This window comes from Lagenorhynchus albirostris, chromosome 1, assembly GCF_949774975.1.
Source record: "Lagenorhynchus albirostris chromosome 1, mLagAlb1.1, whole genome shotgun sequence".
NCBI lineage: Eukaryota > Metazoa > Chordata > Mammalia > Artiodactyla > Delphinidae > Lagenorhynchus > Lagenorhynchus albirostris.
In genome coordinates this window covers 87,824,356-87,837,527 of record NC_083095.1, presented here as the reverse complement: position 1 = coordinate 87,837,527, position 13,172 = coordinate 87,824,356, and the positions used below count along the sequence as shown (strand labels likewise).

At 49.3% G+C, this 13,172-nt stretch overlaps 1 protein-coding gene across 1 annotated transcript; it reads left to right on the top strand.

Annotated features, from left to right (window-relative positions):
- Positions 1-1,286: 1,286 nt before the first annotated feature.
- PATL2 (PAT1 homolog 2) lies at positions 1,287-11,779 on the top strand. Its single transcript, XM_060164301.1, has 15 exons — positions 1,287-1,370; positions 3,849-3,939; positions 4,539-4,759; positions 5,377-5,457; positions 6,175-6,317; positions 6,828-6,899; positions 7,122-7,263; positions 8,549-8,669; positions 8,767-8,864; positions 9,078-9,131; positions 9,233-9,360; positions 9,500-9,659; positions 10,165-10,305; positions 10,967-11,064; positions 11,626-11,779. The coding sequence occupies exons 1-15, from the start codon at positions 1,353-1,355 to the stop codon at positions 11,777-11,779; spliced, it is 1,722 nt and encodes a 573-aa protein (XP_060020284.1). The 5' UTR covers positions 1,287-1,352.
- Positions 11,780-13,172: the final 1,393 nt, after the last annotated feature.

Sequence of the window (13,172 nt, the reverse complement as noted above, 5' to 3'; positions counted from 1 at the left end):
TGTGTGAGGGAGGGCTATCAGCAGCTCAGCAGCTGAGGGGGGAGGAGTTTTGCTGTAGCCTGGCTTGGTCAGGAGCCTTGGTCCTCCCCCTCCTACCACTGACCCGACTGAGCTGGGTCAGCCCCAGTGATGTGGGCCCAGCTGGCCCTGACATTTCTGGACTATTTCTCTGACCCCACGCACCCAGTGGGCCAAACCACTCCTGCTGTACCTGCTGTTGCCAGTGCTGAGCAGGGAAGGAGAGTAAGAAGAGGAGCCCTCTAGTCCCCAGGACAAAGGTGCCCCAAAGCTTTGGCCTCTTTCTTCTTAGCCTGGCCCCAACCTATCCATCAGGCCTCAGTGTTCACAGCAATCATTCAGGTTCTATAAACCTTTACTATCACCTTGCTAGGTGCTGGGCACTGGGCTCATCTGGAAAAATTATTTTCTCAAGGAGGAAATGTTTAAGATGTTTCACATGTTTACTTGTTATTTGTTTTTCTTCTGTGAATTTCCTGTTCATAGTCTGTCAACCAAAGTCCCTGATCACTCAGGACAGACACTGCCTGATGTAGCAGAGAAGGAGTTTATTTAAAGAATATTGCGGGACTTCCCTGGTGAATCAGGGGTTAAGAATCTGCCTGCCAGTGCAAGGAACATGGGTCGGGAAGATCCCACATGCCTTGGAGCAACTAAGGCAGTGCACTGCAACTACTGAGCCTGCGCTCTAGAGCCCACGAGCCACAACTACTGAACCTGCATATCACAACTATTGAAGCCCGTGCTCTGCAACAAGAGAAGCTACCTCAATGAAAAGCCCGCACACCGCAACAAAGAGTAGCCTCCGCTCTACGCAACTAGAGAAATCCCGCGGGCTGCAATGAAGACCCAACACAGCCAAAAATAAATTAATTAACTAATTTTAAAAAATAAAAAAATGAAGAATATTGCTAAGCAGAATGTTATCAACTGCTAAGTAAAGGATACACAGAAGTTAATTTTATTATTCTCTCAACTTTTTGTAGGACTGAAAATTTTCAAAATAAAACACTGGGAGGAAGAGGATACTGAGGACACAGAGGCCCACAAGTGTTCAGAAAGTGATTGCAGCCCAACCTGGATCTGTCCCGTTCTCTGACTATGCTCCCAGCTCTGAGGACAATTGACACCGCTATCTGGAGGTTCTCAGACAACTTGGATGAGTCCACCTCTTCCAACAGGATGGGTGACAAGAGCCAGCCTGCTCCTGAGCTAGCCTCAGCTCTTCTGTACAGTGACTTTCACCTCAGTGGAGATCAACTACCATGTTTCAGATAAAGCAGGAAAAGATATTGATTTTCATCTTGCCTCTCCAGGAATGAAAACCTCAGTTTATGAACAGAGAAAATCAGGTAGAGTACACATGGTGGACACTAAGGTTGGTGAATATACATTCAGCACCATTTCTGAAAGGTGACTTCCTCTGAATTAATCCTGGATAATATGGGGGAACAGGACCAAGCATAGGAGGAAATATATGATAGGCACAGATGAGTTGGATAGGAAACCAAAAGACATCCTGGAACCATCATCAGAATCAAATCACGGCTAAGCAAATGTAGTCATATCCATATTCTGCTTAGAGCATTTAAAGCTCATGATCAAAATTTACAAGGAAGCAACTTCGATAGAGTTGAGTTCTGATCCATGAACAATTTAATTGTCATGGTAGTACTGTCAGCCATTCAGGTTTTATGCTAATCCATCTTTTTGAAAGTAAGCAGGAAGGTTGAACTTAATACTCCCAACTATTTAACATGAAAAAAAAAAAAGGGCTTCCCTGGTGGCGCGGTGGTTGAGAGTCCGCCTGCCGATGCAGGGGACACGGGTTCGTGCCCCGGTCCGGGAAGATCCCACATGCCGCGGAGTGGCTAGGCCCGTGAGCCATGGCCGCTGAGCCTGCGTGCCCGGAGCCTGTGCTCTGCAACAGGAGAGGCCACAACAGTGAGAGGCCCGCGTACCGCAAAAAAAAAAAAAAAAAGTTCTGCATACAGCAACTGAATCTCCCCCAACACCTGGTCTCTATAACAACCTGATAAATCACTTCTGGAACCCTGAAAGTCACCATTTGGCCCTTTTTTAAAAAATTAATTTATTAATTTATTTTTATTTTTGGCTGTGTTGGGTCTTCTTTGCTGCGCACAGGATTTCTCTAGTTGCCGCGAGCGGGGGCTACTCTTCGTTGCGGTACTGCAGGCTTCTCACTGCAGTGGCTTCTCTTGTTGCAGAGTACAGGCTCTAGGCATGCAGCCTTCAGTAGCTGTAGCACACGGGCATAGTAGTTGTGGCTCACAGGCTCTAAAGTGCAGGCTCAGTAGTTGTGGTGCACAGGTTTAGTTGCTCCGTGGCATGTGGGATCTTCCCAGACCAGGGCTCAAACCCATGTCTCCTGCATTGGCAGGCAGATTCTTAACCACTGTGCCACCAGGGAAGCCCACCATTTGGCCATTTTGATAATAATACCAGGGTAAATGATTAGGGAGTTATTGAGAGAAACAGCTGAATAGCATTACCAAAAAGGCCTGAACCCAATTAGATATTTGAAAATAATTTCAATAACTTTCAGGCTATTTAAATTTTTTCCCTCACCCATATGGTTCTACCTACAGCAAAACTTTTGAAAAGAATATTTTTCTTTAGAGGCACCAAGAAGCATGGCCCTATAACCATGACAATAGGGCCCTAACTTGCATTTTTCATGTAGAGAATTAGCTTCATTTTTAATTTTATTCAGAAGTTCTGTAAAGCCTGTGTGCTTCAGCTGAACACAGGATGTGGGCACAGAACCCAGCATCGCTGAGGGGCTAGATGAGGCGCAGATGGGTCTCAGGTTTTGCTGCCAGCACTCCTGAGGTGCTTGTTTTTGTTTCCTTTCCTTTTTAGTCCTGAGCTTCTGAACCAGTTTTCCACTTACAGCAAGCAGCCAAGAAGATATGGGATTATCTGTGTAACTCATGCAAAAGTGTTTTTACCTCGAAGATATGGCTTCTATATTCTCAGGGGTCCCTCCTCAGTAGGAGTGCTTAGTAGACTCAAGCTCATGCGGACTCAAGGAGACGGTGAAGGGCAAGCATCACCTGGTGGACATTAGGGATCCACAAGCACCCTGCCCTGAAGCACTGAGAACTTGGCTGCTCAGTAATTGCCTCAAGATCCACCCAGGGATTTCCTATCCAAGTTAATGGAGCAAAGCTTAGGGATTAAGAGAAAAGAACCTCACAAAATTCCTATTAAGGGTGTAGAAAACAGGGATCCTCTTTTTAAATATCTGCTCCCAAATAGTGATCCCAATAAACTGTACTCACAACCGTGGATGGATAAAAATGCACTTTAATTCTCTTGCCCTTTCAAGGGTTTTCTTTCTCATGAGTTTGTGTGCTGACATTTCTACCAGGATGCAGTGGTTGGGGATGCTGGCCCTTTAACAGGGGAACAGGGGAGGGGCTGGGAATCTTAAAGCCAGGGGCGGAGAGCCTGCCTGGCCCAGGCCGCCATGGCTAAGCTAAGCAGAAAGGATAGCCACAGTCCTGGGGTGGGTGTCGCCACCCCGGCCGCTGTGAGCCCCCTTCCTGTGCACAGACCGAGGCTGGTGGTGACCTCCAATTCCTAGCCCTGCTCCTCTTCTCTGTCCCTTTGCAGGACAGCTCCCTAGAGTTGGGCTAGTGAGGTCAGAGGGTGGAGGTTTAGGGCAGTCTGAGAGCCCCGGGTCCTGCTCCTTGAGATCTGGGTCAAAACTTTTCTGACAACCTTGCTGGGGGGAGACCTTGGCTGTTTGGGTGCCACGCCATCCTTACCCAGGACAGGGTCTCTGGGTCTCTTCCTTTTCCCAGGTTTACCTTCCAGAGGCTGACAGTGCTCTCTCGCCAGAGGAAACAGCCATGGAGCAAGTCTGCCACCCCGAAGAGATGAAATGCCTTCAAGGTACTATCACCAAGTGGTCTGTGGTATCTGATAAAAGGCCCGGGAGTGCGGCAGTTTGATGGTCTGGTTCAGTGGATAGACATGGGTTTGGATGTCTATCGGTTTGGAGTGATTCCCAGCGACATCATGACGGTGACTGAGATAACTTTTATGGGCCCTGTGTTTTCCTCCCCTTCAGAGAAAAATGATCAATACCGGCCTTGTATGGTTGTTGTGAGAATTAAATGAACAGATAGATGTAAAAATCCCTGGCCCACTAGGGTTAAATTGTCATGAGTCAGGGCAGCTGGAACTCGGTTAATCAAAGAGGCACAGAAAGGGCTGTCAGAGGAGGCGAGCAGGTGGAGAAGCCTGTGGTGGGACTAATGAGGCAATGGAAGAGGGGATGAAGAAAGTGAAAGTGAAACAGCCAGGTTCTGTTTGCTCTAGTGGGGATGGTTAGAGGCGCCCTGGGGTAGTGAGGCTGAGTTGAACTCATAGAACAAGAGAAGATGTTTGAAGATGGTGCTGGACATGGCTTGTGAACAGAAGTGCTACAGAGAAGCATCCTCTCTAGACCAGACCCTTCCCAGCTGAACCCCTGTCTACTTCCTCCTCAGGCACGCACTTAAACCAAAGCCCAGGCAAGTCCTGTGACCCCTTGGCTCTTAAGGAAGCGCTGGTGTGTGCCTCCCAGTTGGAGGAAGAGGAACAAAATGCAGAAGAGAGGGAGGAGGAGCTGGACCCAGATTTAGCCCCTGACCTGGAGGGGGAGGAAGAGGAGGAGGAAGAGAATGATCTCGGGGATCCAGCTGTCCTCAGCGCTGTCCGTAACATTCAGGTACCACAGCAGGAAGACGTGGGGGAGGGTTGTCCTGAACTGTCTGCATCTCACAGGCTGTGGCTACACATCTCTCTCCTCTTCTTCACCCCTTTCTAGGTGGGCTAACACTTTCTATTTCAGGCTTGAACCCTAGTAAAGACTCTCTCCTTCCTTCCCTCCTTTCTTCTGTCTCCTACTTAGTTTCTGATGCTGCCCTCACCTGAATCCAGGTCCTAGCAGGGCTGTGCATCACCTAGAGATGCTGGTCCTGCTCCTGGTGGTGAAAGCGAGTCATCTTTGACCCTGGGCCCCTATGTCTTCCCAGTCCATCCCTGGTCTTTATTCCCTTGGATTCCCCTAGCAGGTGGAGAGACCCAAAGAAGTCCCATGTAGAAATGAAGTTACTCAGACCCTGCTTCAGCTTAACTCCTAAGATGCCAGTCTGGCTTCCCTTCAGTGGAAGGAGAGGGGTCCTGATTGTATTGACTTTGAAACTGAGGGAGGGCCAGGCTGCCACTGTCCTGGGTATTGGAAATGGTTGGTCCTGCTGCTCCCCTCCCCCCATTAACACAGGTGAATGTAGATGATGCCACAGGGGCTCATTCCAGCTTGGGGTTTCCTCCCTCTCATTCCAGAAAGGTCTTCTCAGCTCCCCTGGAATCAAGGCCCCTGGTGTGCTGGGGATGTCGCCTGCTTCCTTGCACTTTCTGTGGCAGGTGAGTCACTCCAGTCTCCATCCTGTGAGAAATAGGCTGGGTGTTGAGAAGCAGCATGCCGCCTGTGCCTTATTTCCGTTATGTTCACTGTGCCCTTGACCTTGCTCTGGAGGTACAGCGTCCAAAGTGAAGTGTGGGTAGGAAGGGGGAAACGCCCCTCATGCGGGGTAGCTTGGTAAACAACAGAGGTGGTACTGGGACAACTGGCCTTCCTATGAAAAGGACAAACTATTCCATCTTACAGAATATAAGCAGCACTGAGCCTAGTGCTAGAAAGAGCATATGGTCTGGGGTAGAGCAATTGCCAGAAATCTAGCAGCGGGAATAGAAGGGAATTGCAGACTGAGGAGGGCTTCAGAGGTGTCCGAAAAGAGCTAAGCATGGCCCCAGTGGCTAAAGACAAGATCTGAGTGAACGCTCAGAGAGGAAAGGGCAGGGAGTTGACTCACACACAGTGGGGAAAGCACAGGCCCCCACATTGTCGGGGACCGTGGAGTTGCTCCCTAGGAGGTGACAGACTTGTTGGAAACAAGAACGGGATCCACAGTCTGGTGTCTTCACAACTGGCTCGAGGGGCCCCAAGATGGCAAAATGTTGAGCGAGGTTATTGAAGGAAAAGGCAGGTGAGACCATAGAGGCAGAAAGGCAGTCAACAGCAAAAGCAGGATTCTGTTGGTGGAGATGCCCTTCTCCCAGACCCTGAAATTCCTCTCCCAGACCCTGGACTACCTGGCACCACTTCCTTTCCGGCCTGCCTTTCCCAGCACCAGCGCTGCAGCCCCGCACTTCGGACCTCGACTGCCCTCGCCAGACCCATCTGTCCTCTGCAGCCCGTCGACCTCGTGGCCCCTTAGGCTCAGGTACTGGTTCAGAGTGCCCGGTGTCCCAGGGTCCAGGACAGGCTGGGCTCTTCTCCAGAAGTCTCAGGAGGTAGTGGCTGAGGAGGCATGGCTGCCCCTCTACCAGCTGCCACAGAAAATACTTAGAGAAACTCACTAAGAGAAGGATGTGGTAGAGTGCAATTCCTTCCCCTCACAGGTAAGGAAATGGAGGCCCAGGGACTATCTGAGGTCAGCTAGGACGGCAGAACTGAGAGTAGGACTCAGAAGTCCTGACAACCAGGCCAAATGATTTTATATTGTGTCAGGATTTCCTGTAGCCAAGTTTCAGGGAAAACCATATCCTGGAGGGGGAGGTAAGCCCTGCTGAGCTAGGATAGGGACGCTTCATGTGGCTGACGCTTGGGCAGGGTCCTAAGCAGGTAGGGTCCCTTAGATGTCTGGCTGAGGTTCCCAGAGGCTAAAGGAATGGGGGCAGGGGGCTGAGAGCTTGCTCCCACCCAGCCCAAGTTTCTTTCTACGTCTTCCCAGTCATCTGACCCAGCTCCACCCTCAGCACCAGCGGATCTTGAAGCAGCAGCAGCAGCATGGTCGACCACCAAGGTAAAACCGAGAGGAGAAGCAGGATTAAGGGGGGGGGCCCTGCATGCTGGTTGTGACAGAGCACCTCCCCCAAAGCCCCACCAGTTAAGCCTCTCACACCCTGGCCCACCTCTGCACTCTGCTGTCCTCCCCCGACATCCCGCTCTGAGCTCTCCACTCCTTGGGGGAGTTCTCTGTGGCAGGGGTGGGTAGGTCTAAAGGGACACTCCTCCTGGCTTGAAGTCCCCCAGCCAAGAAGCCTTGGTCTCAGCAGCCAGACCCCTATGCTAACCTCATGACCCGAAAAGAGAAGGACTGGGTGGTAAAAGTGCAGATGGTTCAGCTGCAGAGTGAGAGCCCCCGCCTGGATGACTATTACTACCAGGTGAGCCCCAGGGGCTCTGCCCAGCCTCTGACCTTGGCGTCAAATGGGCCTGACTCCGTGGGTCCTCTGAGATTCTCCCTTCCCCTCACAGTGGCCACGTCCCTTCAGGTGGGAGGAACGATTGCTAAAGGATGGGGGTCATATTTCTACACTTGACATCCAAACTCCTTCCCCTTCTTCTCCTAAATTTCAGCCACATGGGATTAGTTATGATTCCCCAAACAAACTCTGAGGTTTCTGTCTCCGTCCTTTGCTGAGACTTTCTCCTATTCAGTCGGCAAATGAGGACTCTTTCATCTTTGTACACTTTGGTTTCTCTCAGAAATGACTTGTTTAAAATAAACATTCATCTACTTACTTTTTACTTTTGAAGATCTAAAACACAGGGAACTTTTATAAGTAATGGGATTCAATTTCTTGAATTGAACAAATGCTGGCAGGCTTTTGGACTCCTTTCTGTTTGCTTCCTGTCTGCCCTTTGTCCATGAGTTTTGGGTTGTCTAAGTTGTATTTCAATTTCTCTTCAACCTCCGTGAGACCCCTACCGAGGTTTCCACCTTTATCTCCTTCCTATTGACATTACTTTCTTCCTTTACTTCCCACCAGCTTCAAAACCCTCTGCCTTCTGCCAGGATTGCTTGAATGTGATCATCTTCCACTCTTGACTTTTAGACATTGCTCCTCAATGAAGGAGCTGTATTTAAATTCTTGTTTGTCTCTCAGTCAGTGGCTTTATTTTAGTTCTGGATTTCACAGTCTTCCTTAAGATATTAGAGCTGCTGCACAAACCTCACAAGCGTAGAACTGGCCTAGAGGCCAATTGAAGTAGTGTTCTCGCTGTACTTCAAGCTACTGATTGGTCTTCGTACCATCAGATAACTGATTTTGGAGAGCAGAGGTAGGATCACCAAATTAAAATGGGGAGGGGGAAGGATAACGGTGTCCCATGTGTAACCTGGAATAAAGATTGCAGGAAGGTTGCAGACCCTGGGACACGTTTGCTTCCTGGCTCTCTGCTTTGCTCTCTGCCCTGCTCTCTGCCTTTCCATCAGATCTGGTGGTGGTACTAGCTCTTCAAGTCCTTAGGATGGGGACCCTGAAACAGGTGGCATGAGGCCTAGGGTGCTTTAAGATGCATTATAGTGGCTACTATAAGGCCCTAAGGTGCCAGGAGCATTTCTAGAATGAATGCTGTAGGCAAGGGTATATTAAGAGGTTGCATTGCAGAGCCCTAACTCTAAGTTCAGCCAATGAGTATACATTTGACTAATCCATGGACTCTCAGGAATATTATCAGAAACTAGAGAAGAAGCAGGCAGATGAAGAGCTGCTTGGGCGAAGGAGCAGGTTTGAGTCTTTCAAGCTGGTCACACCTTACATTCAGAAGGCGGAGGCTTATGAGTCAGGTAGGACCGGGGCTGACCTGCTGGGTTGGGGTGGACAGCTGGGTAGACACAGGTGGAAAGCAGAGGGGCACGTGCCTGTCTGACTCCTTCCATGCAGTGGTTCGAATCGAGGGTTCCCTGGGCCAGGTAGCTGTATCAACGTGTTTTAGCCCTCGCCGAGCTATTGATGCTGTGCCCCATGGAACTCAAGAGCAGGTAGGAGCATTATCTTCCTACAGCCTTTTTCTCTCCCCTGTTTTGGAGAAAGGTCTGGAACACTCTCATGCTTGAGTTCAGGTCGTGACCTAAGAGTGAGGAACAAGAGTGATCGGGCTTTGTGGTCTAGCCTTTCCAGATCACGTTCTAGCTCACCTAGGTTTGGGCTGCTGCTGTGGAGGTGTGGCTAACAGCCAGGGACTTTTTCTCTAGGAGACAGGAGCTGCAAGCAGTCAGAGGCTTCAGGTGTTGTACCGGATTGAGAAGGTGAGACATCAGCCTTAGCAGTGAATTCCTTACCTCCCTTGAGAACAGGATATACTCATCATTGACCCCTGCTTCCTCTCTCCCCACCCTCATGTTCCCAGCTGTTCCTTCAGTTACTAGAGATAGAGGAGGGCCAGAAGGATGGGCCCGCACAGCCCTGTGAGCAGCAGAGCAACCAGCTTGAGAAGCTCTTCCAGGCCTTAAAGACCCAGGAACAGAATAATCTGGAGTGAGTGTGGGAGGGTCACACCTCAGCCCAGGAAGGGACGGCTCAGCAAAGACAGTGGCTTAGCTTCTGCCTCTCCTTTCTGGCCTGTGGCCCTTTGCTCTATGCGGATCCCTGCAATGCTCTCCTGTGTCACCTGTAGGGAGGCAGCGGATGGCTTCCTGCAGGTGCTCTCCGTGAGGAAGGGAAAAGCCCTAGTGGCCCGGCTGCTCCCCTTTCTGCCCCGAGATCGAACTGTCAGCCTTCTTCTGGCCATCACCCGCCATCTGCCCCTCCTTGTCAAGAGGGATGTGGCTGATCAGGTACTGTGGCATCGGGTGGAGGAGAGGACGGTTCTGTGGATGGGTTAGGAATGTTTACTCCTCCTCCTCTCCCCCTTCCTCCTCCTTCCAATCCCCTCCCCCAGAGAAGCCAGAGAATGTGCTGGGCAGTGAGGAGTGTTGACCCTGCTACCCTCAGGTGAGGGGGTTACAGAACAAACTACCACAGGAACAGCTGATCATCTTCAGGCAAATGAAGAAAGGAAAACCCACAGGCCTATGGTTACACAGGTGTGAATGTGCTCTGGAGGTTGAGAAGCTCAGGGCCCCCCGATAAGCGGTGAGCCCCATAGCTACTTCGCTTAGGGAAGGCATCCTAGACAAGTGGGTATTGAAGGACCAGTGTTAGGGATGGAGACACCTGAGTGGTGATAGGCCTGGTAGGTCTGACCTGACCAGAAGGGGCCAGAGGCAGGTGAGCACGGAAAGAGACCGGAGGTGAAGTTGTCGAGGAGTCAGAGAGAGGCCCTTACTGACCTTCTTGCAGGCCCTGCAAACGTTATTCGAACCTCTGGGCAAATGTATCAGCCGCTTGACCTTCCGTGAACTCCTCCAAGGACTTCAGGGACTCATGCTGCAACCACCTGGCTCCTCAGAGCGGCCAGTCACTGTGGTGCTGCAGAATCAGGTAACACGCGTGGGAGGCTTTTGTCTTTCCACAGGTGGCTCCAGGTGCTATCTGGAATGGACCCAGGGTGGGGCTGCTTTTTTAACAAGCTCCCTGATGGTGGTGCGGCTATCACCTCTAAATCAGAAGTCACCAAACATTTTTGATAGTGAATCCCTTTTACCAAAAAAATGCTGAACTATACCACCTGTGTGTGTTTATAAATCATGTACGTGGAACACTATACTTACCTTAGGTACATAATAAATACAAGATGAGACTCTAGATGTGAAAGATCTCATATCTTCTAATAACCTAGTGGATTATCTTGTGAACCCCTCTAAAGATCTTTGCCTAAAGGAATGCCTCTTAAAATGGGCTCCTACCTACGTCAGATTCCTGGGTCTGTTCCTGATCTATGGTCTCTGATTCTGGGGATGGAGCCCACAAGTGTGCATTTCATCAACTCCCCAGAGGAATCTTTTGGACTATTCAGAGCAGTGGTTTCCTTGGAAAGGGCTCAGAGTTCTTGGCCAGCCAGTATAAAACTTGATGGGTTTATGGGTGTTGGACTTCATTTGTACCTGTGAACTTGCCCTTTTAGTTGGGAAATAGCAGAGCCAGGGAAGCACTGAATGCCTAGGGTAAACTAACTTTACTCTGGATACTTTATCACTTGCAGTTTGGAATATCTTTGCTCTATGCCCTGCTAAGTCATGGGGAACAGCTGATATCCCTGGATTCTTCCCTAGAGGAACCCAGCAGTGACCACACAGCTTGGTAAGATCATAAAAGCCTTCTAAATACTATTTCGGTACCCTTGGGATGTATAGGCTGAGCCAGATGAGATGTTTCCTGAGTGGTTTATTCAAGCACCAGGGAGGAGGTTGGACAGAGAAACAGAGTTGCAGCTGTTCTGCCTTTTTTTTTTCTATAGTGCCCTAGAGCATTGTCCCCCATGGAAGGCAGTGTAAGATAGACTCTAAAGCTTGTCCCTTTAATTACTCATAGACCTAGGTGTGAATTCTGCTTCTGTTACTTATCAGGAACATAACATTGGGGCACATTATTTTACTTTCCTTAGCCTGTTTCCTCATCTATAAACTAGGGATCTAACGATAAGGGTACTAACCAGTTAGAGATCTAAAGATTAAATGAGATGGAAGATGTGTGTAAAGCACTAAACATTGCCTGGCACATACCAAATGTGCAAATGTTCTCTCAGTTGCTGGAGGTACAGAGGGTGATAGCGGTGGTAGAAAGACAATAAGAAACCTGGGCCCTGAGCCTATTTCCTGCGTGCATACAAAGATGCTGATATATTACTTCTCTGCCCTCCAGGACAGACATGGTAGTTCTCACTGCCTGGGAGATAGCTCAGATGCCCACAGCCTCTCTGGCAGAACCCCTGGCCTTCCCCAGCAACCTTCTTCCTCTGTTCTGTCACCATGTGGACAAACGATTGGTACAGCAGCTGGAGGCTAGGATGGAGTAAGTGACTGTGGAAACAAGGTCATAGCCCCCTATTCAAGCCCAGACTAGGTTCTGTCACTTCTCTACTACTTTATTTATTTATTTATTTATTTTTGGCTGTGTTGGGTCTTCGTTTCTGTGCGAGGGCTTTCTCTAGTTGCGGCGAGCAGGGGCCACTCTTCATCGCGGTGTGCAGGCCTCTTGCTGTCGCGGCCTCTCTTGTTGCGGAGCACAGGCTCCAGACGTGCAGGCTCAGTAGTTGTGGCTCACGGGCGTAGTTGCTCCGCGGCCTGTGGGATCTTCCCAGACCAGGGATTGAACCCGTGTCTCCTGCGTTGGCGGGCAGATTCTCAACCACTGCGCCACCAGGGAAGCCCTCTACTACTTTTAAATCAAGAGTAGGGAGGATAGGGCTTCCCTGGTGGCGCAGTGGTTGAGAGTCCGCCTGCCGATGCAGGGGACACGGGTTCGTGCCCCGGTCCGGGAAGATCCCACATGCTGCGGAGCGGCTGGGCCCGTGAGCCATGGCCGCTGAGCCTGCGCGTCCGGAGCCTGTGCTCCGCAACGGGAGAGGCCACAACAGTGAGAGGCCCACGTACCGCCAAAAAAAAAAAAAAAGAGTAGGGAGGATAACTTGCTTTTAGAAGTATTTCTAGACATTGGTACTTATTGAGTAACCAGTCTGCTCCAAGTTAGGGTTGTGGGGCCTGTTTCTTCAGCCAAACCTTTCCATTTATTCCTAGGAACTTTGATTATTTATCATGCTAAGCTATCTGAGGGTAAGAACGAGTTTGAGAAGATGAACTTTTCATTAAAGAAGTATTTGAGGGACAACTCAAATGTAAATAAGATGTAAACACACAAACAACATGTAGGTCATCTCTCAGAACTTAACATCTGCTGGAAAGAGACATATTAATCACATCACACAGTATTTTAAAGGGAATGCACCTCTTCTCTTTGTAGGTTTGCCTTGATCTACTGATCAGGTTGTTCCGGAATACATATGTGGGAAGAGTTTAATGATCAGACATTAGTTGTGTATGGGTTTTGCCTAAAGCGATCCAGAGAGTCTGAAGACAGTTGTATGCCTTGATATATTGGTGAACCCTGCCCAAAACCTTTTCTTATGCTTCAAAAACTATGAACTATGTGCCTAAAAAGGCATGGCAAAATGAGGTATAATTAAAAAGATAATAGAATGAAGCATGGCAGTTTGTTTGTAAGTTAAGAAAACGGCTTTCATTATATCTCCTATGTGTGAAGCTTCAAGTGTCCTTAATGTAAGGGACAAGTCCTTGTTATGTCTAACAATAGACCTTGGAAACTGTTCCACTGTTGCCATTTTTTGTAAGTAGCCCTAGCTGAGCTAAGAGTGTTTTATATAAATATCTCCTTTGAGATATGGGATGTTT